The 27,329-nt window shown below is 37.6% G+C and overlaps 1 protein-coding gene across 4 annotated transcripts in view; it reads right to left on the bottom strand.

Moving 5' to 3' along the window:
- USP9X (ubiquitin specific peptidase 9 X-linked) overlaps nt 1-27,329 on the bottom strand; it is a 128,336-nt gene that overhangs the window by 20,684 nt on the left and 80,323 nt on the right. For all 4 annotated transcript variants that reach the window (XM_081043818.1, XM_081043817.1, XM_081043815.1 and 1 more), the window contains 11 exons: nt 21,754-21,884; nt 21,285-21,563; nt 18,875-19,000; nt 17,797-17,922; nt 16,427-16,593; nt 11,170-11,278; nt 10,806-10,952; nt 10,058-10,204; nt 9,042-9,264; nt 6,011-6,231; nt 3,824-4,014 (listed from right to left, as the gene is read on the bottom strand). In XM_081043818.1, the coding sequence (XP_080899944.1) occupies nt 3,824-4,014; nt 6,011-6,231; nt 9,042-9,264; nt 10,058-10,204; nt 10,806-10,952; nt 11,170-11,278; nt 16,427-16,593; nt 17,797-17,922; nt 18,875-19,000; nt 21,285-21,563; nt 21,754-21,884 (1,867 nt within the window). The remainder of the gene's footprint in view (nt 1-3,823; nt 4,015-6,010; nt 6,232-9,041; nt 9,265-10,057; nt 10,205-10,805; nt 10,953-11,169; nt 11,279-16,426; nt 16,594-17,796; nt 17,923-18,874; nt 19,001-21,284; nt 21,564-21,753; nt 21,885-27,329) is intronic.

Here is a 27,329-nt window from a genome sequence, read left to right on the forward strand (position 1 = left end):
GGTGACGGCTAACACAGCCCTGAGGACGGTTGCTTTAGGTAATATGGTATAGCATGCATTTTGAATCCAACTGAAGATGCTATTAAAATGGGGTGGTACAGCAGTGCTGAGACCTGGCTGCTCTACTGTAAGCTTTGGAAACACAATTTATGCAACAGATGTCCAGATATGATTTTATTTATGGAAAAAGTTCATGTGTTTTACAAATGGTTTTACCATCTTATATTAAAATGACCTTTTGACAGGTGTGCACTGTTTTGTCTCCAGTGAGCACATAGCATGCGGATTTTATATGTACATCAGTAGTGTGAATCCACTGGCACAGTGTGTGTAAATGTCAGATGTGATGAGATTTCATCTTATAAATGTGATCAGACAAAGTAACTCCTGACAGAAACTGTGAGGAAACCAGCTGAATGTTTGACCTGGTGACTGATGTTATACGGTTTATGTTAAATGTATATTCTTTTAATCAATGAAAAAAGCATTAAAAAGTGAAAAAAAATGGGGTGGTAGATGTCATAATTGCTATTCTTTTATTTTGCATAAATTTCATGTTAGAGATACAGTGAAAATTGATTTTTCCAAGTGAAAAGAGAAAGGTTTGACTTGTTTTAGATTTGATCTCATTTGAGTAATCTTAGGACTTAAGGCAAATCAATCTTGAGAACAAGCTATCAATTGTGTGTACCACAAAAATGAGAACTGATACAGCTAAAACCTAGGCACTGCTGGAAACTACCAATGGCATCTAATTTTGTATTTACACAGTAATACACATAGAGAATATAAGTGAGTTTATTCTAAGTGAAATACATATGTCATGTATTTCAATTATGCTAGTGGATCTGTCGTTTGATAAATTCTTTTTGTAACTTTTTCTATGTAGCAAATAATATCCCAATTATACTTTACTTTAAATTTGCATATAGTGAGATTGAAATCAAATATATCATAATTGGAAATGACACCAATCTATTCTATTTGCTCTGAAATTATAGTCAACTCTCCATACTTTAAAACATGTAGCCAACTATTAATTACTAAATGGAAAAGGTACCTTTACAATGGAGAGCTGTTAAGGGATCAAAGTTAGTATCACCAATAATCAGATAAACTGATACCAGGTGCCTCTCAGTGCAACACAATGCAATGCAATGAGAAGCAGATCACCTACATATTTTCTTGCCAAAAAAGAGAAAAAAAAAAACAGGAAAAAAAAGAAGGAAAAAAGCTTAACTTAAATCTAATCATGAGGAAATAATCACACAAATCAAGAAAGGGACATTCTAGAAGATAAGTGGTCTAGACTCTTTTAAACATTTCAGTGCCATAAAAGTCATGACAACTTAGGGAGATTATTTTAAAGAGGAAATAAATTTTTGTGATTCCTTTCAGGATACCAGACTGGGATTGAAAAATAAAAGTTATAAAAAGTTATAAAAAGTGTTTTGGGGAAATTAGAATACATATTGATGAATATTAGACATTATTAAATCTCACGGGTATAATAATTGTATCATACACAATGGGAAAATATCCTTACCCTTAGAGGACACATGCTGAAGCATCTAGGAGGTATGAAGTGTTATGTTTGCAAACTACTATCAACCGGTTTAGAAAACTCCAAACCAAAACCAAAACCCATGTGCACATAAATAAATATGGCAAAACGTTACCGTAAATCTGGGTAAAGAGTATAACCTAAAGGTGATTATTATAGTACTTCTTTACCTTTTCTGTTAGTTTGTAATTTTCAAACAAACAATGTGGGGGTGGGGAATGTGGCAGGTTAACTAACTCACATGCATACAGAATATATTACGTGTCTAAAGTGTGGATAATCTAAAAGTGCTAGGCTAGACGAACTGTGAGATCTACTAGAATAGGGAATTATTTGAGAAGTCAAAAATGCAAACGCAGTGTTAAGAGAGAAAACTGTAACTGAATGACAAATTTTAAGATGAAAGGTCAAAAAGCACAAGAGTAATTTGGAAGAGGAAGAACAGAAATTCTAAAAGCCTCGTGGCCGAGACGGGACGAGCTAGGGAAAGAAAGAGAATGGAATAGTCAGAGAGGGGCGTGAGGGGTGTGCTGGGTGATAGGACTGAACGGGCAAAAGCAGAGCTGGGAAGGAAGGAGATGCATGCAAGCCAATAGTACGGATTAAGTAGGGCAATCCAGTTAGGGGAATCAGAGGAATCTATCATATAGTGAGTTATAGGGAGACCATTGTACTATAAAGCAGTGGTTTCAAAAGAAATCTAAGTAGTAAGTATCCTTGTAGGGAAAAGGGAAGCTTCTCTGAAGTAGGGAAAGCGGACCAGAGTGGCGCTATCAGGTGACTCTGCTTCCCTTGCTCTCAGCAGTCTGGGAGATACCTTGAAGGGATTCTAAGGAGTATTATTTTAAAAACCCACTGCTATAAAGGATTATAGCCTTTTTTTAATACACAGTAAAGAGTTATGTGGTTGTACTGTGGTATGCACAGAGCATGACACGTAACAGGCAATTCTTATTAAAAAGTAAATGAAGTCAAAGAAATAAGCTCAAGATATCACTGAGGATTAAAACAATTTTTTAAGTTATTTATCCCGCCTTTCCTACAAAATTGTACATTAGGATAGCCAAATACTTAGTAAGGGAAAGTTCCCCTTTATAGATCTATTCCAGCTAATCAATGAAAGAATGATAAAATTAGAATACTGCTATTTTGTAACCCTGATTGCAATACTATACCGTGTTTCCCTGAAAATAAGACCAGGTCTTATATTAAGGTTTGCTCCAAAAGACGCATTAGGGCTTGTGTTCAGGGGATGTCATCCTGAAAAACTATGCTAGGGTTTATTTTCCGGTTAGGTCTTATTTTCGGGGAAACAGGGTATTTAGGCAATGATAGTCAATGGCTGATATAAGAAAGAGACAGACTTCAATCCTCTGCTGAGGTTAACATTACCACCTATGAAGTAGCCTTGCCTATTCCATTTCAAAACAGAAAAATAACTCCTGGATCTGATCAAGCCTCTAGATCTCACTACCTATTTATAGGAAATATCCAGGACTGTGGAAAAAAACACTACTGAAATACCACAGGGATCCCATTAATCAAATCAGGAGGGAGGGAAAATTTACAGGGTGAACTACTTGGGTTTTTTTCCTTCAACAAATAATTCCAAGGGTGAAAAAGATCAGAAGAGACTCAAAGAGTCCTAGCAACATTTGTGGTGTATGGACTTCACTTGGATGCTGATTTCAAAAAATACACAGTAAAAAACCAAAACAATTATGAGACAATTGGGTAAGTTTGAACACTGACAAGAATAGTAAGGATTTTTAAAAAGACATGACAACAGTATCATGGCTATTTATATTTCAAGAAAGACATTAGTGAGACATCCTGAAATATTTATGGATGAAACTATGTATTTTGAGATTTGCTTCGAAACAACCTGCAAAGAACAAGATGGGAATGTAGATTAAACAAAATTGGCAATGAGTTGACAACTGTTGACACTGGGTGATGCAAACCTAAGTGTTCATACTATTTTCCTTACTTCTGTATATATTAGAAGTTTTCAAAACAAAAATAAAATTATTAACATCTGAAGAGAATAAAGATTGCTGTCTCTCCTTACTATGCCTTTTTCGACTTCCTCCTTTGGGGATAATGAGAAAAAAACCCTGAGAAGTTGGAATATTACTATTGCTTAAATATTAAACTTAAGATGCCTTCCAATACATCTTTTACAAGTTTCAGGTCAGTGTACCGAGATGTTCACAGAGGTTTAAGCAGCATCCCTGTTACTATCCATCCACAGTTTACCTGAACTGTTTCCAAAATCCTCTGGGCACGTAGTACTGTAGTCGGGAAGCAGCTAAGTGACCAAAGATGACCTGAAGATGTCTCAAAACACCAATGTTGTACTCCTTCCTGTCTTCTGTTTTACTTAATGCTGGTTTGTCTTCAAATTGTTGAGGATATCCAAACACATCATCTCTGGGATCAACATTGCTCTAGAAACCAAAAATTATCATTAACGAGTTTAACTGTAAAATATAGTAAAACATGTTGCGACAAATGCCAAACAGCTAGTGAATAAACAGACATATAGATCATTTGTTATTTCCAAAGCACTTAACTTTCGATTTGTAAATTTTAATTTACAAGGTTAGTGTTTATCCCCACCAGTTCACAAGAGTTGTCATAAAGGAGTATGTATCAGAGAAGTAGATAATACAGGTAATACGTAGAGTGTGGTGATTGACTTCGAGTGAAGTGGACACAAACACAGGTTCTGCCACTTACAAGCTAAGGAACTTCGAGCAAGTAAATTCCTTAACCTTTCTAAGCTTCAGTTTCCTCAGATGTAAAAGGGGATAACACATTCTTCAGGTAGCTGTTGTGAGGATTACATGAGATAATGTATATAAAGTGCTCAGGACTGTAAACATTCAACAAAATATACATATTCAGAGTAGTAGTACTATTCAATAAATGGTGCTAGAAAAACTAGATTATCCATATACGAAAGAACAAAATTGGACTCTTCTCAACCTAACACTGTATATAAAAATTAACTCAATACAGATCGAAGAGCTGAATCAAAGAGCTAAATCTATGAAACTCTAAAAAGGACAAACGTTTCATGACATTGGATTCACCAAAGGCATAGCAACAAAAGAGAAAAAAAGACATTACTGGATCTCATGAAAATTCAAAACTTTTGGGAAAGAAAGTGGAACCCTTGTGCACTGTTAGTGGGAATGTAAAATGGGATCGGCATTGTGAAAGAGAGTTCCCTAAAAAAATAAAAAATAGAATTACTGTCTGGGTATATACCCAAAAGAACTGAAAGGTCTCAACGAGGTATTAGCACATTCATGTTCATAGCACTATTGTTCACAACAGTCAAAAGATGGAAGCAACCCAAGTGTCCACTGACGGATGAAATGTGGTCTATCTGTACAACGGGATATTATTCAGTCTTAAAAAGGAAGGAAATTCTAACACATGCTACAACATGGATACACCTTGAGGAAATTATGCTAAGTGAAATAAGCCAGTCACAAAAAGTCAAATATGGTATGATTCTACTTATATATATATGAGGTACCTAGAATAGTCAAATTCAGAGAGATGGAAAGAGAATGAATGGTGTTTACAGAATTGTGTCTGAGACCTTTAATATAGAAATAGACAATATGCAGTCCCTGCCCACAAGAAACTTATAGTCTAGGGAAGGAAACAAGTACAAAGGTGCGCATGCGTGCACACACACAAAACAAAACCAAAAAAAGAACCAAGACAACATAAGGCAAAGGGTACCATGACAGCAAATGTGGGACATCTTATTTGAAATTGCATCATATTTTATCTGCCTCGTTTTACTTGTTGCTGGTACAATTAGGTATCTCCAGAGATGTGATAGGGCCATAGAACTAGAATTTGAATTTCAATTTTCACTCCCAGCAGTGGTTCTTAACCAGGTATGGGTGTAAGCATCCCCTATGAAGCTTTTTAAAAAGGTAAACATGCTCAGACCCCAAATCCTGGATAGGGGTCCAGTAGGACCAGGGAAGAACCGAGGGAAATGTAAAAGCAAGCACGGATAATGAAACTGGCGCAGAACACAACTTGGCATAAATTAATGGATATACAGAATTTAACACATCAAGTAGAAAAGTGAAAATATAATTTAAACTATTAGTAAAAATGAAGATTCTTATCATTATACAAACTCCAAATTACATTAAACCCTTCTCACAAGAAAAAATGTGAGTACATTAACTGTTCTTTAAAAAAATATAAACTACCATAAAAATTAACTGTAGTTTAAAGTCTGGCAGATAGTGAACACTGTATTATGTCAAGAAGCAGCAGTCCATGCTGGGAGATTCTAGCTTTATTTTCAAATATACGCTAACAGGTCCAATGAAAGTATAACTAAGAGAACAGTATCTGGTATCAGGACTTCAAACGCAGAAACCAAAAACACTAAATAAAATTTACCTCATTGTCCTGCTTCTCATCCCCAGACATATCATCATCAACATCACTACCTGTGCCTTCAATTGCAAGAATACCATTCCTGATGGAGGGAATCATGTAGAGTTGCTGAATCACAGAATTCATGTAACAAGTAGCACCGGCATTTTTCAGCCCCACAAATCCTTTTGGTGGGCGGGGTCCAACTGGTGGCAGATATTCCCACTCAGTAAGTGCTTCACATGCTGAGAAGACAAAAGATTCTTATAGTATGACTACAACCATCTTGTCCACTTTTAGCTCTAGTAAGCTGATTGATAAACATTAGCAACAATTCCACCCCTTCTACAGCCACCGGAAACAATGCTGGAAGTTTGCATTTCAACCTCAACAAACCTAAGAAATAGAGCAACATGTACCACTATACAGATTTGTATCCTGCCATCTGTGAACCCATGCTTTTATTTGATGTTGCTTCGAATGGCAGTCTCAGAAGTAGTCTCAAGATGCTAATTTCTACGTTAACTTTACTTGTAGCTTTATAGTTTAGTCATTACGAACATTCTACTTTTGTTATGTTTTTTAAAGTGCCTTCAAAACTCATTCTGGCATAAAATGTTAAAGACATCAACATATTATAGTTTGCTGAGTCTTAAATAATCCTAACACCACCTTGGTTCACATTCTGGTTCTGACGCTTGTCAATTCTTTCACCTTCTTCAGTTAAGCCTGTTTCCTTCCTAATGTAGTAATAAGAGTTAACACTTGCTTTGCCTATAACCACAATGTTATTTTGAGGAGAATTAGAGAGTAGATTTGAAAGTTGTGTGAGAATTGTAAATCATCGTACATCTCCCTCCACCTAGAACAAACTTAGAAAACAACGTAAATATCACCATTGTCTATGGGACTGGTTAAATAAATTATAATATATTGAACTGAAAGGCATACAGCCAATACATGGAAATAGGTAAATATTTATGTGTTGATAGGGAACAATCACAGATATATTAAGGGGAAAATAGAATAGTGTGTGTACTATAGGCCAATCTGTGGTTAAAAAAACTAAAAAACAACATTTTCTATGTGGGTTTTGCATACACAGAGATGCTGGGAAGGAAGACACGAACTGTCCATAATGGTTACAGCTATCAAAGGGAACTTGAATGGACAGGAAACATACTTTTTAGTATATCCCCTCCTTGGTACTTGAAATTTTTACCATGCAAATGTACTACTTAAAAACAAGTAGCCTTTCTCTTTCTGCCATCTTGGGGCCTACGGAAGTATGCTGGGAATAGGACTTCTAAAACAGCAAATATGTCAAGAAGGTTGTAGTCCAAGACTATGCCATCTCTTGTTGGCTCTAAGCGGAGTATTCTGAAACCAGAGCTACCACACAGCTTCTCTTCTTAAAACTGAAGGTGTTTATGCCAGAGATGAAATGAATTCTATATGGGGAAGAGATGTGCTCATGTATACAAAGCAAAGAACAACCCAGTGACTCCTGGTGACAAACCGAACGAAACCAGAGTAATCTGGGGAAAGGTGCCCACAGAAACAGTGGCATGGTTCGTGCCGAATTCTGAAGCCACCTTCCTGCTAAGGCCATTGGACACTAAAATCCATGTGATGCTGTATCCCTTGAGGTTTAAACTTATTGGAAAGTAAATAAATAAAAGTGTGTATCTGTTTTTGAAAAGTGAACAAAAAACTCCCTGCCTCACCAGTTTCCCCGAAAATAAGACCTAGCCGGACAATCAGCTCTGATGTGTCTTTTGGAGCAAAAATTAACATAAGAGGGCTGACCGGGTGGCTCAGGGCGGTTAGAGCTCCATGCTCCTAACTCCAAAGGCTGCCAGTTCGATTCCCACGTGGGCCAGTGGGCTCTCAACCACAAGGTTGCCAGTTCAACTCCTCGAGTCCCGCAAGGGATGGTGGGCAGCACCCCATGCAACTAAGATTGAACACGGCACCTTGAGCAGAGCTGCTGCTGAGCTCCTGGATGGCGCAGTTGGTTGGAGTACGTCCTCTCAACCACAAAGTTGCCAGTTTGATTCCTCAACTCCTGCAAGGGATGGCGGGCTGCGCCCCCTGCAACTAGAAACGGCAACTGGACCTGGAGCTGAGCTGCGCCCTCCAAAACTAAGATTGAAAGGACAACAACTTGACGTGAAAAAAAGACTTGGAAGTACACACTGTTCCCCAATAATAATAATAAAAAAATCTAAAAAAAAAAAAAAAGTTCACATAAGACCCACTCCAAAAGATGCATTAGAGCAGACTGTCCAGCTAGGTCTTATTTTCAGGGAAACATGGCAGCCTCCGTTGTGTTTGATTTCTTATTTCTGCTTTTTCAGTCATTTTATATTACCCTCATCACCTTTGAGCTTCAGTTTCATTATCTGTAAGACATGGAGTCTACAGTCTCTTTTATGGGCTTCATGTGAACATTAACTGAGGACATAAAACACTAAAATGTTATCTTCTCACATTCTAATCTTTAAACCAGATTTGCTTAGAGTTCATATGAACATAATATTAAACAGCTTCTAAGTGAGGGCCTGAAAAGCTTTCCAATGCGTGAAATATGAGGGTTTTTTTTTTTTTTTTTTTTTGAGGGCGCAGCTCACAGTGGCCCATGTGGGGATCGAATTGGCAACCTTGGTGTTATTAGTACCATGTTCTAACCAACTGAGCTAACTGGCCACCCCCTGAAATGTGACTTTTAACTTTGAGCTCTGGCCTTTATTTTGATGACTTACTACTCTGGAGTTTGGGTTTTATTCCACAGTTGATTGAGATGAAATTAATTTTGCTAAATATCTGCACTACTTACAGGAAGATATTTAACAAACATTTGATAACTTTTCTACATTAAGGCTCTTTGCTTGTAATGATCTCAAATTATACATCCATTTGCTAAAAATGTTAAACTAGTTGCTGAAAAAAAATCATGAATAGTACATGTTTACTAAAAGAAAAGCAGGAAAATAGAATTTGAGCACATTAGAGAATTATCTGCCATCATAACACTGTATTTTAAAACACTTACTAGTTATTGCTGTGCCAATGTAGTACATTTCAGTCAAAGAATCTACTATCTGTTTGAGATTCCTCACACAGCCAACAGCTAATGCTACAAGTAACTCAAAACCAGCATTAATGGTAGCTGGTGAACCACAGACTGGAATAGCCTGTTCAGCTGGCAGTTCTCCATTTCTCATATACTGCAGGTAAACATTGGATGCAGGGAAGATGAAATCATCAATTAATTCCTACAAGAGTTGAAAAAAGGGTTATGTATTATTAGCAATGATATAGTGCATATATATTTATATAACGTTATAGATTATGTATTTTATATGTTACATAAAATATATGATACAGTTATATGTGTATATGTATTTTTAAAGAAACAAAAGTGTCTTGAAAGGAAATTACATTAAATTACTTGTCAGAATTCAAGATCTCATCACATCGCAGAAAACTTACTTAGATTTTCTAATAAAAAAGCTCCTACTTTTTAAAACACTGTTTACTACAACTAACAAACATACCCAATTTCCCAGGCTAAACATTTTTTTAAGTATCAACAGTGAGCTGGCTGCAGCACTTCACAAAATTTACATTTTAAGTTTACTCTTTTAATCACATGTAAACCAAAGCTGATTTTCAATAAAATGTATTAAAACGATTTTTTTGTTTCTTTGAATTACCGTATGAGAAGAAACTCATTAAAGAAATATGATAAACAAGATAGTTTTACACAACAGATATTTGTCTCACTTTACGTAGTCTGAAGTAAAAAAATTCAGATTTCCTAAATATAAAAATGAAATAGCACTTATTTACTTTATAAAATACATAGTAGTACCAAAATTTTATTTATATACAAAATTTAGGAATTTAAAAAATTACTGTAATCTCTATAAAGATTCTTAAAAAGTAGAAAGAAGGTCAGGACAATATACCAAAGATATGATAACTACAAATTAATCAAGACAGATTTGCTAATAAACATTTAGAAGACTATGGTATCTACTTTAGCACCAAGATAACAGAACTTACTTTGATGAGATTGGCACCTCCCTTTTCACAACCAATATGATACTTTTTCTCAGGGGTCTGAAAGGCCAGTAACTCTTTTGTTACCCCAAGGTGGCCTTCCAAGATGGTCTCTTCAACACCTGTTTCACCTGTTCTTTTAACATCATCCTGCCAAAGAAAATATATCAAATTCCTAACTTATGAAAGGGAGGTAGACAAGGAGGGAGGAGACAGAACAAGAGAGGGCTGGACAGACATGAGGAAATTCCCCCAAACCTCTCCATTCAAAGCAATTTATATTTAGAACTTTCTAGAAATGGGTTTATGAACTACTAGAAATGCTAATAATGTGAAGGTTAAAGCTACAAAATCTCTTTAGAAATAAATTCTCATACAACTCTAAGTAAAAAGTATCAGGTATTAAGATCAAGAATTAAATTAAGTGCTACTCTATCAGACTCATTTTTTATGAAAACAATTCAATACTTTTTTTATAAGATGAAAATGTACCAGAAGGCCCAAATTCTAAAATGAAAGAACCTGAAAATCAGTATTCCAAGTCTCAAGTAAAAGCATTTTACAAAACTAGTTATGCATTCACTCTGTGATTCATGAGTTACTAATATCCAATGAATGCAGAGTACATGCTTTGGTCGTTTTTATTACCCTTTGGTGTAATTTTCATTTAAGCAAAATGCTCAAAACTATAAATTACTAACTAATAAACCACTCTATTGATATGGTAAACACTGTATTAAATGCAACTTACCCTAATTCTTTTCAGCCAATCAATTTCATTATTGAGAAGAACTTCAGCATTGGGTATATTAATATTACTATTGTAAGCATAATTAAGAAGGTGCCTTAAGAGAGTGAAGTAGTCGCCTGAATGCTTAGCTCTCTCTCTGGCTGTGCTCTGAAACAAAGTAGAATATGAATTTATATGCCGATGCTTAGAATCCACTTTTTAAAAACTCAGAGTTAACTACAGTAGATGACTAAAATAGTATGGGAAATCACTAATATTTCATTAAATACAGACTGCTTTAACACAAGCTAAAACCATAAATTCCTGAATGTCCCTTGTTTAAAGAACAAATCACATTGGTACACATATTAAAAAAATGTCTCACCCCCAAAACGGTAAAGAGCAGAGTAATGAAGAAAAGTAGAGGCCTGTGTCCCATGCAACATCTGGTGCACATTAAAAAGAACTGCTCCTGTGCCACCTGGCGAACAGTTCTGAAATAAAAATGTTTCACATTTAGTATATTATTTTCATGAAGAAAAAAATGACGATTACAACAGTGGTCTCTCTTGAGGGGCTGGGTGGGGAATAAGAAGTAAATTAAAAATAAAAATACAGGGATACAAGGTAACACCCTCTTTAAGCCAGCAACGTGTAATAAATGAATTTAGGCTGCATATCAAGAACTATAACCTCAAATTGTTACTGAAGAGCCTGAGGGATACACTCTAACACCCTTCCTTGGAAAAGACTAGAAATGCTCCTCTAGGTACAAGATGCTCTATAGTGAGCCTTACACATCTTTCTGGCCTTTCACACAACTTGGATTCAATTGTGCTTCGGAGGAAACAAGTCTAGAAATTCTGTTGCAATTACAGTAAGGTTACTGCTGTGTAATGTCCCTTATACTAGCAGTTCCCGAAGCATGGTCCGTAGATCAGCAGCACCGGCAGGGAACTGTTAGAAACGGAAACTTTCAGGCGACAGCCCAGACCTGCTGCCTGAGAAATACTGGAGGTGGGGCCCAGCAACCGGAGTTTTCACAAATCCTTCAGGTGCCTCTAACGTGCGCTAAATATTAAGAACCACTGTTATGATATAATATTCTCTCTCTGACGAGCCACGGGAAAGACTAGTTTCTGGTCTCAATAACGGAGAGAATTTTATCTGATTATGGATTAAAAAAAAGTTACATACCGTTTAAGATCTTACTAGAATAAATGCTCAAAGAGGGCAGAGACATAGTCTCCTGTGCCTCCAGAACCTAGAATAGTGTCGGGCATATAGTAGGTACCAAGAACCAGTTTCCAAATGTATAAATACTGTTTGTTTACAGATGGTGGTCTATCTCCATTAGAAAGGAAGCTCTTTCAGGTCAGGGCTTTGCTTTGTTCATGCCAGAGTTTCTGACACCTAGAACATTGTCTGACATGTGGAAGATGCTTCGTAAGTATCTCCTGACGAAACATTTGTGTACCTTACAGTCATTACAAACTACATTTTGGGGATAACTATATGTTTGTCTTTGTGAGAAGCGAATTTATAGTTCAATGTAAAGAACTTGAGAGCACACATTCTGTGTACTAACCTCCTTCCTGAAGTTTTTAGGTTTCTGAAATCCATACATGGTCCTATAAATCAGAGAGATTTTAGAAGCTCTGTGGGTTGAGTTTGCTGGAACCCAAGTTAACTGAAGAGGTTTCTGGGGATAAGGTCCATAACTTTTATCAGGTTTTCAAAGGCATATCATTCACATTGCCCTAGTTTGTTTGTTTTTAAGTAGGTATGCAGCCCAAATAGGGTGGGGGCCTACTAAGTTGGTGCCTATCAATTTCTGATGAAAGCTCCCTCACACTTCCGTAATGCTTCAAAAGAAACCTGTGTTTATCAACATAATCTGCTGCCTGTGTCTTCACAACATAATCAAAATCTGATCATTTCTTTCCACGTCTACTACCACCATACTTTCAAACACTGCCATCTTTTATTTGGATGAATGCAGATGTCTAACTCTTTTCCTGCCACTCTATAACCTATTCTCAACAAAGCAAGCAGAATAAACTTTAAACGTCAACTCAGAGCACATCATTCCTCTGCTCTAGACCCTCTAATAAAGTCCCATCTCACTGGGGTAAAAGTCAATGTTCTTCCAATGACCTATCAAGTCCTGACAGGCTGCCTGTTATCTCTCTGACCACGCCTCCTACAACTGGCCTCCCGTCGCCCTCTAGCTTCAACCACACTGGTGTGTCCCTGCTGTTCTTTAACATGTCAGACATGTTCAGGACACCTGCATCTGTTGCTCCTGTGCTTAAAACACTTCCCCCATCACCTACATGAATCATTATCTGACTCTTTCACAACTTTAATGGTCACCTTTTCAGGGAAGCCTTCTCTATCCTTGGAGATATTGCAGGTTTGCTGCAGACCACCACAGTAAAGTAAGTCATAATAGTTTTGCTGGTAGAGGGTCGTGCTTTCAAGTTGTAAAAAATGCAACATCTTGAAATGCAATAAAGCAAAGTGCAATAAAGCAAAGTCTGCCTATATAAAACTGAACTCCACTCACCCCCTCTCCTCATCCCTTCCTGCTTTATTTCTCTCCATAGCATTTATTACGTTCTAACACGTCTTCTGTTCCCATTCCCCATCCCCTTTTAGTATGCAGCTCTAAGAAAGCTGACATTTTTTTCTGTTTTGTTTACTGCTATATCCCCAGTAGCTAGAATAGTGCCTGACATATAATAGGTACTTGATAAATTATTTACCAATGAGACTACCATATTAAAATCTAACACTACTTAGATCTCAGCATCAAAGGCCTTCTGTAAACCGACTCCTACTAATCTCCTTTACACTATTATCCTTTACTCTTCTACACAGCAAACCAGACTACTCAGCTCTGCCCTGAAAGGCAAACTCAACTGCCTCCATGGATCAGAGAAGTAACACAAAGGAGTTAAATAAGCAGGGTATAAAGCAACTGGTGCTGGAGGGGGCTGGAAAAAACATATCCACCTAAAGAAATTCAAATCCAATTGCGAGTGATTACTCGCATAACACCGACAAAGTCAAGTCAGTGTTATGACGTGGAAGCAATCTCATCTAATAGGAACAGAGATCTGGGAGATCTTCTGAGCCTAGGGATAAGGAAAATTGATTAGAACCAAGAATCGAATTGTAGAGTGCTTATAAACCAAATTTAAATGTTTAGACTAAATTAGAAGGCAATGGGCAGACATGGAAAGGTTTTATGCAGGAAAACATCACAATCATATTTTGCAAAGATCACTCCATCTGCAGTGTGGTCAACAGATTAGAGTTAACACCTCAGTGGAGCAGCACTAAGTGTGGGAAGATTAAGGATATTGCAGTTGTCCGGACAATGGGTGTTGGTTGTTTACAAGAGAGTAGAAGCAGTATGGAGAAAGTGTATGGAGCCCAAAAATACACGAAGTAAAAACAGCCTGTCGGGGAGTGAGGGTGAAAGAGAGAGAGCACCACCAATGCCCATCTTCCTTTTTCACACATATAAACCTTACCCAAACATGACCTCACATGCTATATTCTGCACAGAATCTTCACTGCTATTCCTTCCAGGTAAAAGTAACGTGTTCCTCTTCTAATTCCCAAATTACTTTCTCCTTTATGACACTACTTTCTGTCTCAAAGTTCCTTGAGTATAACTATCTTATTTGACTTTGGACTCTCACTGACAAGCACATAACAGGGACTCTCATAATTTGCTGGTGGATTAGAATTATACAAACTATGTGGCAGAAATGAGTTGGAACTCAAGAGAACCTTGTCATTTAACTTCAGTCTCGGGCCCTCCATCAGCAAAGTCTACTTCTGAACTGCCAAATAATTAAGTGAGAAAATATATGTGGGAAAAGCTTTGTAAATAGCTATACTTGTTAGTATACGCAGATATTTATAAATTGATTGAAAACTGCAGGGCAGGGTGAGAGTCAATAACAGAGAAGAAAATCAGATACCTAAAGCTCAAAAAGATCTTAACCTTAAGAAGACCTCCATTTTTGTTGAAGACAAGGTAACTCAAGAACAATGAGATGAAGTGCTGTCTACAGTACTTTACTTCTTTGTGTGAAAGCTTCAGGGAGGAATGGAGTAAAACAGTTCTCACTTCCTATAAGGGGAATTTTCATCAAGGGTAGAGGGCAGAAAACCTGTTAGACCAATTTCCTTAATACTTAGTAGCCAAGGAAGTGAAGTTACGAATTCAGTTTTTTTTTTTAAATTTTAGAATTTCTTCAACTACTGTTTTTATTTTTAAACAAAACAAAATTTTAATTACAGTTGACATTCAATATTGTATTGGTTTCAGGTGTACAGCATAGTGGTTAGACATTTATATAACTTACGAGGTGATTCACCTGATTAAGTACCCACCCGAAGCCATACAAAGTTATTACAATATTATTGACTATATTCCCTATGCTGTACTTTACATCCCCGTGACTATTTTGTAATTGCCAATTTTCCTAATTCAGTTTAAAATTTAAAAATCAACATAGAGTAAGTTATTGGCCACCTCCAGGTTTCACATCATTAAAACTGTTGGCTAATATCTTTCCCCCCTCGACCCAAAGCATTACTACAGGAATTCGACTTAACCAATTTATCTTTCTTAACAGAGTTGTCCAATGATGACAGAGTCTTCTCAAGGAGATAGCAAACTCAACCTTATCTGGGGGAGATCTTGTCAAGGGACTTTCTGAATAGGTTGAACCCGATGTCTTCAAGGAAATTACCAAGAAACTTCTAAAGCAGACTTTCCCACTTGAGACCCATTAAATAACTTTACGGCATCCTCTGGAATGAGCAAGTTGAACCTACACCATTACATCATGTGCACATTTTTTTTTAAAAAAGCTTTCTTTATCACTAGGCTTCATTTCAGCAAATTGCTTATTTTGACTTTACACTTCTTCATCAGTAATTTCTGTCATTGTTGAATGGCACGAGACAGAATAAACAAAGTAAACGTAAGACAGATTAATTACATATAACCATGAAATAATTAGAGCTCGAGTTTCACAAGTTAACTCATGAAGCTGAGGATTAGATTGACATGAGGATGGAAACCAACATTTTCCACAAATCTGTTTTGCACAAAAGAAGCCCCAAACAAAATTAATGTCATTGATTAAATGCTCTTCAAATGAAAATGAGGGCTTTACAGTTGGTCTTTATCCTCAGTGTAAGATACAACAGTTCTTCCCATACGCCTGCTTTGTGATTTCATATTGACAAAGAAACAAAAACAACCCTGGCAGCTAGGTATCCAAGATAGGAGACTAATGTCCCATTTAATTTATCTCTTGTAAACCAGATTCTTAAAATGGGCTAAAATGCATACTTCTTAGGTGAAACTAAATTGTGAAATTAGAGAAAAATTGATTTTACGTTGATAATTAATGTTGGCATTTTGTAGAGACTAAAACCAAACAAATTTAGGTCTAGGCAAAACACGGTTAAATAAAATTTTCCTAAATATTAACGTGTTATAGAGACAATAATAAATATTTGATTTCTGAGATAAATTTTGCCAGCATAAATCAATTCCTTTTTGCTTACAAAAATAAGATCAAGTTTCTTACAATTAAAAAAATACTTACTTGCTGTGACAATGCAATAATAAGTCAATAATGAATGTCTGCCAAGCCTTTTCTTTACTCAGAGCATCTAAGGCTGTTGGAATCAAGGCAAAACATAACGTCATCACTTCCAAAGCTTCACAGCAAACCTGTTCGTCTTCCAAGTCCAGCTCATTGCCTGCATTGGTCTGCAAAATGATAGGGGCACGTTACCTCGAAACGCACTTCAGAAAAAGCTCATACAACTTAAAAATTAGTGCTTAAAACTTACCTACTCACTTAAACCATCTGGCCTCAGCCTCTTTACCTCCACTCTTGAAGGTCCTTGGAAGAGCATGGAAATGACTATAACCGAAAATGAAGTCTAATTCCAATATTTTGCTACTTGGCAAAGAGGGATGAAGGAGCACACTGAGCATACCAGCTTTTTCTTTGTCCTCCAGGCTTCTGGAGACTTTCTGAGCTGTGTGCTTTTGCATCAACAATCATTCCTTTCCCAAGAAACACTCTGGCACTGCAGTTAGGTACTTGTGACTAGTTCCACTGTACAGCTTACCCATAGTGCCATTTAATTAGAAAGCAACTGTCTTAGACTATTGTTAAGAAAGGTTTTGAAGGTTTTACAACCTAAAATATGCTTGGGTAGGTAGCTAATAAATTCTAACCTGACTTTATCAAAAAGTAATGATAGTACATGCCTAAGAAAGAACAAGCATTCAAACAGTAGCTCAATGAGTACCCAGCACTGTACCACACAGATACCACAGGACACCAACACGCATACAGGTCACATGAGGTTATGCTGGTCATAAGAGGGAGGGTCTACTGAGCCAGAGAAGTAAGTTCCTGTAAGTTAATTTCCCCTTCTAAATATGCACAAGTAGCTATTAGGGGCAGGCACATATGACAGAAAATCAGAGTCGAACACAGCCTCTCTTCTGTAAATAATTTGTTTAACCTAATAGATGGTCAGGGATGACACCTAATTGGCTGACACTCTACTTTTTACTACTTTAAGAGAATAAAAAAATACTTAAATGCAATGACACAATTGACAGTTACTTAAACCAAAATCTACACAGGACAGAAAGATGATGAATAAAGAGAATGGACGAAATCGAATTCAGTATGAGACAATTATATCTGACTCCAGTGAGAAATAGAAAAGATAGTTTTGTATTTTTTTTATAAAAAGCAGTTTTATGGCAGGATTCTGAAGTACTTTCTCTTCAAAGTAAAATTTTACTGTATTCTCACCATAACTACCAGTTAATTTTCAACCTATTAAGATACAAATGACTGGATTTTAAAAGCTATCAGGCATACTTCAGGCACTTGCACAATTAAACAACATTTAGTTGAAAGGAACATATTTCTGTGGTAACTCTTACCTTCTCATAAATTTTAGTGATTTCTTCATTTGGGCTAAATACTAGCTGCAATGCTCCACATCCTGATGCCCAGATAATTTTTTGTATAGCTCTAATTACACAAATATCAGGCATATATCTTGAAGCCTGCAAGACAATGAGTAATTATAACTGTTGTAAGAGTATTAGAGTAGAACAATCACAAGAAAAGCAAAAATGTTTGTCCTTGCAAAGGAACAGGCATTGCCGTGAAGCAGTACCAAACAGTCTTTTAAGTTCCCAAGTTGCCTTTGTCCCATTTTTTTTTTAACAGCAACACCACAAAGTATGTTCTCCAAGTTATTATCCGGCCTTGTATTACTTTCAGAAAAATCTTAAAAAGACTACAAAGGTGATCCAACCATTCTATTCCTAGTATTTTTATCCAAGATAAATAAAAACCTATGTCCACACAAACACTTGTACAGAATGTTCCAGCAGTTTTATTCACAACCAAAAAAGGGAAACAATCCAAATGTCCTCTGCCAAGTATATGGATAAACACAATGTGAAATGTCCATCATGGGATACTACTCAGCAATAAAAAGGAATGGACCAAAGATTCACACAGCACAGATATTTCTGTCATTATTCTAAGTCAAAGAAACCAGACATAAAAGAACACACACTGTATAAATACACTTGTGTAAAATGAAAACTAGATACAGTGTCAAAAGATCAGTGGTTACCTATGGCCAGGGCGGAGGGAAGAATGGACTGCAAAGGGGCACACAGAAAGTGATGGAAATGTTCTGTGTCTTGATTGTGGGGGAGGTGTCACACATATATGCATTTGTCAAAATTCATCGAATTAACATACTTTGAAAGATGCTGTTTATTGTACACAAAGATAATTAAAATCAGAAAGTGCTAACAATATTAGATAAAATTTATGTTAAGGGAGCTTTACGTGGACTGAAACAGTGATTAAAGTGAGTGGGCCTAGGAAAATTAAGCCCTAAATTGTGACAAGGGTTATTCCTAAATTAACAGAGGGTCAAAGGAGAAAGAAATGAACCTTCCAGGATTTTAGAACTTTAATTAAAAGTTTACTACGAACCTCATCAGATATTTGCTGAGCAAGACGAATTGACACATTTCTAAGCATGCACTCCGACGATGGATTAGGAATGCTCTGAAGGGCACTTTGTAGCACCACTGCTTGATCATGAGTAACTTGGTTGACCTGAAAAAAGATAGCCATTATACTGGGAGTAAATGATTTGTACACAATCAGACCCAACCACTTGTTCCTCACCGTCACCGCTCCCTCAGGATGACTTCCTTCCACATATGTACTGTAGAACCTGTGGTCGGTCACTTACACAAAAAGTACTTCATGTTGCCAACAATGTGGGATTCTTCTTTTCCTTGTGCGTCAGAGTGCCACACATCCCTGTGCAAACCCCCATTCTAGATCAGTCCAACTCACGTCTCTCCATCTGCGCTCAGCAGAACTTGTAGGGGCAAGTGATAAACTGAACCGACAAGTTCCAACCCTATCTAGAGACTTAGTCAAGTACGCCACGTCTTTTACACGTATGCTCCTGGGCAGACCCTGCTCCCATTCCCACTGGTCGTCAAATTCTTTGAAATGGAGAAAAATTAAGGAATATCAGAAACAGAATAAAAGTATAAATGTACAAAAGGTATCAGTGTTTTAATAGAAAAATCAAGTTTTTAAATCCGTAAGAAAACCAGATTACTTTTAAGTAGTTATTAACCAGGCAATTCTGTCTTTTAAGTTGTAACTCCCCTTCGCTATATTCTAGGTACAGTTGACTCATGAACAACATGAGTCCACTTACATACTCGGATATTTCCCCCCCAATAAATATGTAGTTGGCCCTCTGTATTCCTGGATTTCACATCCACAGATTCAACCAACCATAGATCAAAAACAGTATTATCTTTTTTTCTTTTTTGGGGGGTGGGGTATGTAAACAACAGAAATTTATTTTCTCAGTTTTGGAGATTAAAAGTCTGAGATTGGAGTATCACCACAGGTTCTTATGAGGGCTTTCTTCATGGCTTGCAGTTGACTGACTACTCTCTTGGTGTGTGTTCATGATGGTGGGCAAGGGAAAGAAAACAGTAGTATTTCTGATCGGCAGTTGGCAATCTGAAGATGTGGAGGGCACGAATTTTCGACTGCTCAGGGGTTGTTTCCCTAACCCCCATGAGGTTCAAGGGTCAACTGTATTTCTACAACAGTATTTAAGACACATCTATTTTACTAATTTTACCTTTAGCTCCCTACTGACTGTGAGCTTCTTAAGATTAGAGGCTAATTACGTACCTTTGAATCCACAATAGCACATTTTCTGAATAAATATTGCAGAAAAGTGAAAGAGGGAAGCATGTAATTGTTTTCTGTGTACTTCATTAAGCACCTGTGCCAGGGATCATGATAAGAATCTGTTTTTATCTTAGTAAGAACCACTTTTTTTATTCTAACAAACATGGGACCTTAATTACAAAACAATGTAAGGTTTATGCCATTTAAAAAAATCCTTATTAATGGAAAATTTCTAACATATATGAAAAGTAGAGAGAATAGTATTACTAATGCCCATGTACCCATTGCCCAGCTTCAACAATTATGAACAAAGGACCAAAACTGTTTATCTAACCAACCCCTTTACTTTTTATCCCCTCCATACCCCAGGATTCTTTTGAAGCAAATTCTGGGTAGTGTATAATTTCACCTGTAACTAGTTCAGCAACTACTTAAAAAAAAGAAGGGGGATGCTATTCCTTTTAAATATAATCACAGTATCATCATCACACTGAAAACAATTATGGATGCTATTATCTTGATTATATCATACATTGAATCAACATTCTAGTCTCCTCGATTAAAACCTCAGTCATTTCTAAAAAAGAAAATCTACGCTCCTAAAGCATTTATCTTCTATCAGTAACTTGGTAAACCATCACTTATAATGTACAGAAGAACTCAAATTTTAGTCAGAATTAAATGCAGTTTGACCTCTTCATAAGCAGGCATTGACTTCCGGCATGTCTTGAGAACTTTTGGTGCATTGAGGATGCCACCAAGGCAGAGACAGAGTCAGGGTAAGCTCAGAACTGGAGGCTTAGCCTGTGAAAGTGGGAGGCTGGCACCAAGTCAAATCCACCACATCCTTTTTAGTACCACCTGTGTCTTTACTATCTGCCAAATACGAGTATGAGATTCATATAGAGGTTTTATTAGGTTTAAAATAATTGAAAGTCAAACACAATTTAAGGGGGGGAGGGAGGAACTGTCTTCTCAAACCACAGTACAGTCAATGAAAGAATCTGCATATACACAAATATAATGAAAGAAAAGATCTAAAATGAGGTATCACTGGAAAGGAACGAGAAACATTTTGAATTAACTTCGAACTTTATACTTAAGAATTTCTGAGAACTTTAAAAATTACCACCTATTATTATAAAAAGACTTTAAAGAAAGTTTGCATTACCGATGTCATAGGATTCACGCCTTCTACACCTGGCTGAAAAGCTTCTGCCACAGCTCGAACGTGTCCATAGCCAATGGCAGTTAGCAACAGTTTGGCTATTTTAAGAGCATTGAGGTAGGCACCTCTTCGAGTTTCCATATCTGCATTTGGTAGGAAGTTATTTCTGGTTAACATGCTCAGGACAAGTGGTAGGCCACCACTTTTCAAGAAGTGAAACTGAAAATCAGAAGAATCATCAGCCAGAGGTGCACCGGCAGGCATTAACAGGGCATAGACTACCTGGAAGAAAAAAAGAAAAAAAAAGGACTGCATTAAAATGTTTTCATAAGGTTTTTTTCTATCATCACTGCTAAGAAATTCTCTGACCATTTCGAAGAGGTTCTATTACAATGTTACCCATGTTATTCACATTACCATAAAAAGGTCAAATTTAAAGAACAGAATACATTCAAAAGAAAAAAAAACAAACCTCTGTTAGGTATAGCACTTGCGAGGCTGAAGGACCAAAGAAAAGCGAGTCAAGAGATGGACTAAGGCTGGTTTCTCCAAGTTTGGCGTGGTCTAAACATATAGCTCTTAATTTTTCTATTGTTGTGCTATCTGTAAGAAAAGAGACAAAACATCCTCCATGCATTCATATTTCACTTTTAATAGTTTGAAGACTACTTTAGTATAAAATAACAATTCAGTTGAGTTATAGGCTCAAATGTCACAAGACATAACCAGATCTGGATTAAAAAAAGAGAGAGAGAAATAAACTAGGGCTCTTTAATCAGTCAACCCAAATTGAAAGAAGCAGTCTCCTTCTACTCAGAGACCTCAAATCAACGTGCCCTCCCGTCAGCCACTGGAGACTGAAAAAAATACAATACACTTCAAAAGGAACTAGTTCCTATTGAAAAATAACAAGAAAAAATTGACAAGCTCTTTCCTCCAACTTCTTTATTGTTAGCCTCCCTGACACTATGCATTAACTGGCTTGTTTTACTAAAGGAGGCTGAGGAATACCCCAGAAACTGAACCTTAAAAAGTGATCACTGAAAAAATAAAAGGGAATCATGTCTAATGTTCACCTCAAAATAAGCACAGCTTTGATTTTTTTTTTATCATCATACTAAAAGATGAGTTTCTCTGAAATCACAGTGAAAAAATACAAAAGAAAAAAAAAGGTAATTCCAGGATACAATTAAACATTAGTTACCAAACACTCAAAGTTTTTAGAACGTATTTTTAATCACAGAATTATTTTCAACATAAACAGCCTACTACTAAAATGCCACTTGATAAATACGATTTTTTTTTTTTAAAGTAAAAGCCTTTTTCTAAAGACTAGAGAATTGAAAATTACTACAATTCCTTAGTTGGTAAGCTAATTTTTACAGGCCTAGAACAGCCTAGAAATGTTATCAAAAAAATCTTCAATTTGTGCTAAAATTGTTAGTTTCCCCTATTCTGAAGCGACAGCGACATATTATAACTAAATGAAATATTATGTTTTCATAATAAAATATTTGTGAATATCTTCTCATGTCATTATTCACCCCCTTATCATTTTGTGTTGATGATTAAAATGATATTATCATTTTACCACTATTTACCACAGTTTAGTCTCTATTATTGGGCATTTAGGTTTTTTCCAATTTTCTTTTTACACTAAAGATCCTAGCAGTCAAATCTTCGCAATTATTTCACCAGGAGAGAAATCCTATAAGCAGAAAGCACAACAAGGTCCAAGACTTCCGACATATATCACCAAGTCACTCTCTGAAAACCAACCAATGCATAGGCTATGTCTGAGAACGTCTTGCCTGCTTAAAAAATATAGAGCGAAGGATGGAGCCTAAAGAAAGAAGGAGAAAAAAGGAACAAGAGGGGAAAACCAAGATGGCGCAGTATGTAAACGCTGTGTTTACCTTCTCTCACAACCACATCAAAATCACAACTAATCTACAAAACAATCATTATTGAGAATCACCTAAAATCAAGCTGAACTGAAGCCTTTCAACTAAGGATGCGCAGAAGCAGCCACCTCCAGACTGGTAGGAAGGTCAGAGACGCGGAACGGGCTGGTCCCACACCCGCCTGTGACCATTAAAGATGGGGAGAGATATTTCGGCTGTGGGGGTCCCTCCCCACCCCCTAGAAGGGTGTGAGATCCCAGCCCAGTTCCAGTGCCACGGAGAAAAGTCGCCACAATTTCTAGCTGTGAAAACCAATGCAGACTGTGACTGAGCGAGACTGAGGGCAGCTGCACTCCTGTTCCTCTTAAAGGAACTGCACGTGCACTTACCCAACAACGGAATCACTCGCTGGGAGTTCCAGCGCTGGGGCAGCAGCTGGAAAGGAGGCTTTCTCCTGGATGGGGAGCTGGTGGACACCAGTTTCTTTGTTGAGCCCTCCCCCTTCCCAGGGAGCGAACACAGGCAGCCGCCATTTCTGAGTCTCTGCCATGTCTCCATCCTTAGTTCACCAAGCCCAGGCGATTATAGAGACCTGGCCCTGCACAACTTCGGGCACACCCAGGCTGCTTTCAGGGGTTTTTTCATGCACTTGCCAGCCTTGGCTTAAGCTGCAGACTTTCCTAGACTCTCAAAGATTCATTGGAACCCCGACAAGCAGCATCTGGCTTGAGCGTGTCCTGTACCTCTGGCTGAGCAGCCCAAAGGCAGCACTAGTGGCAGCCGGCCTTGGTTTGCGGCTTGGCCCCTCAAGGCGCTTCCATGCACAACACGGGCGGCAGCCATCTGCGGATTTCTTCTGGTTCCTGCTGGGTGGCCCCAGGTGGGGCACGGGCTGTTGCTGAACTTTACCTACATACAGTGGATGCCCTCCGAGGTGGTCCTGGGGCTGGTGCCCCCAGTGGCCAGCTTCAAAACAAGCTCGAACATCACCCAGCCGCCTCCAAGCACAACACACCCAAGGGGCGTACTGGGCAGGCACCAGGGTCCACAGGGTCAGCCCCTGCACTACGACTCCACTGTAGGCCCGGCCAGTGAGCCCAAGGGTCAATCCCTCACACTGATGTGCAATTATCAACCAAGGCTCAACTACAAGAGGAAGGCCACACAAGGAACACAGCTGGAGTGCGGGGCTCAGGCGACCAGAAAGACTGCGCCATTGAACCTCACAGCACACCTACTACATACGGCCACTCTACTAAGACCAGAAGACATAGCAGCCCTACCTAATACATAGTAACAAACACAGGGAGCCAGCCAAAATGGGGAAGCATGTCCCAAATTACAGAACAAAGCTCCAGAAAAAGAACAAAGTGAAACGGAGATAAGCAATCTATGAGACGCAGAGTTCCAAACACTGGTTATAAGACTGCACGATGATCTCAGGGAGAACTTCAACAGACAGATAGGAAGCATAAAAATGGAGATGGGAACCATAAAAAAGAACCAGTCACAAATAAAGAATGCAATAATGGAAATGAAGAATATATTACAGGGAATCAACAGTAGATTAGATGAAGCAGAGGATCCAAACAGCGATGTAGAAGATAAGGTAGCAGAAAACACCCAACCAGAACAGCAAAAAGGAAAAAGAATGCAAAAACTGAGGCAAGTTTAAGGGACATCCGGGACAATATCAAGCATACCAACATTCGCATTATAGGGGTGCCAGAAGGAGAAGAGAGAGCAAGGAACTGAAAACCCATTTGAAGAACTAATGACAGAAAATTTCCCTAGTCTAGTGAAAGAAATAGACATTCAAGCCCAGGAAGCACAGAAAGTCCCAAACAAGATGAACTCAAAGAGGCCCACACCAAGACACATCATAATTAAAATGCCAAAGGTTAAATACAGAGAGAATCTCAAAAGCAGCAAGAGAAAAGCAGTTAGTACCCACAAGGGAGCCCCCATACTGCTTTCAGCTGATTTCTCAACAGAAACTTTGCAGGCAAGAAGGTGGTGGCAGGAAATATTCCAAGTGATGAAAAGCAACGACATACAACCAGGATTGCTCTACCCAGCAAGTCTGCCATTTAGAATTGAAGGACAGATAAGGAGCTTCCCAGACAAGAAAAAGCTGAAGGAGTTTATCACCACAAAACCAGTATTACAAGGAATCTCAGAGGGACTTCTTTAAGATGGAAGGGTGGTTCAGGACGAGAGAAAAGGAAAGGGATTAAGAAGTACAAATTGGGTGTCATACAGTAGTCATGGGGATGTAGGGTATAGTATAAGGAATATAGTCAACAATATTGTAATAACTAGGCATGGTACCAGATAGGTACTAGATGTATCAAGGTGATAGATGGGAATGGGGTTGGGGGCAGGGTGAAAAAGGTGAAGGCATTAAGAAATACAAATTGATAGTTAATACACTATGGGAAATATAATCAACAATGTTGTCACGTAAGGTGCCAGATGGGCACTGGACTTATCAGGGGGGTCACGTCATAGACTGTGTACATGCCTGACCAATGCACTATACATCTGAAGAGCTGAAGTAGTATAATAATGAATGTCAACCATAACTAAATATATAGGTGTGTATATAGTCATGGGATGTGGAGTACAACATAGGGAAGATTGTCTATGGTATTGTAACAGCTATATAAGATGTCAGAGGGGCAGTAGCTTGGGGGTGGGTTATCACTTTATGAGGGGTTTAAATGTCTATTACGTTGCTCTGTACAACTGAAACTAATAAAAAAAATACATACCACCCCCCCCCAAAAAAAGAAAAAGGAACAAGAGCTCTATGAAAATGAAGCAGTGACTTGTAAGCAAATCATTTAATGTTATTGAATTATAGATCATTCATCCAAGGGATCCGAACCAAATGATCACCAGTGGCCGGCCATTCCAGCTCTAGTATATGTGAACATAAATGATTTTAGGTCCCCAATAATAGACATGCTCATTTTACAAAATATGAAAAATAGCGAAAAACTAAAATCACCCACAATCCTGTCATGCAGTTTTAAGATTTTGGTTCATCCCTTTCAAGTCTTTTAAAACGGTAATTACATAAATATATCAATGTATTATTAAAAAATACAGAGAACAGTTAGCAGTAACACACAGGTTAACATCACAAACTTTGGAGCCCAACTGCATGCATTTGAATCCTAGAACTGTTTAAAATCTGTCCCTGGTCAAGTAACTCAAATCTCTCTGTGGCCCAGTTTCCCCATCTTTAAAATACAGATAAAGTAAGTTATTCCCTCATAGAGATGTTGTAAGGTTTAAATGAGTTAGCAAGTGCTAAGTACTTTTAAGAGATTTTGGCATATTTTAAGATACTAGTCAGACTAAACTCCTGGGAAAAAGGATGCTCTGAACAGGAAAAGCAACTCATTCTGCTTGGCAAGGCAGTATACATTTTAACTACTCAATTATATCAAGCCAGAGTCTGTTTTCCTGATTATTTAAGGAAAGGTCATAGGAGCTCCTGAGTATAGTCTAGATTACAAGAGATTAAATTACCTTCCAGAGAAGATTCTAAAAGTTCTAAGTTTAGCAGCAATGGAGGCACTTGACTTCAGGTACATTCAGAATGAACAGATCAAGTCAATGACTAGGAAAAAAGCTACTAATGCCATCTTGATTTTCCCCTTTCAAATACATGCATGTGTGGGCAAACACTAAATGATTACCCAAATGTTACACAGCTAGAAACAGAACTTATAACTACTTCCTTTTCCTGGAGCCCCACTTCCTTTCTTAAAGTGAAAGAAGAGTGTAGATGCATGTGAGTGTAGCAACCACAGTGACAGAGAGTCAGTTAACATTTGTTGAATACTGATTAAATACTAGTCACTAGGCTAGGGTTTTCCATACATCATCTCAGTTAATTCCTGCAATTCTATAAAATAGTTATCATTAGCCTGGTTTTATAGTTCAGAATTTGAATGCAAGTCCATTTAAGTTCAAAGTCTATGATTTACCTAGTGTAGTAAAATCATTATTGGCTTTTTCAAAGTTGGCTATTTCAAATTTAGGTACTATACTTTGGTTATAGAAAATATGGAAGAAGCACACTTAGGATTCCTGCTTGGAACTGCCTGGCAAGAGCTCACTTTTGCCATCT

Source organism: Rhinolophus hipposideros, assembly GCF_964194185.1.
Source record: "Rhinolophus hipposideros genome assembly, chromosome: X".
In the NCBI taxonomy this organism is placed as follows: domain Eukaryota; kingdom Metazoa; phylum Chordata; class Mammalia; order Chiroptera; family Rhinolophidae; genus Rhinolophus; species Rhinolophus hipposideros.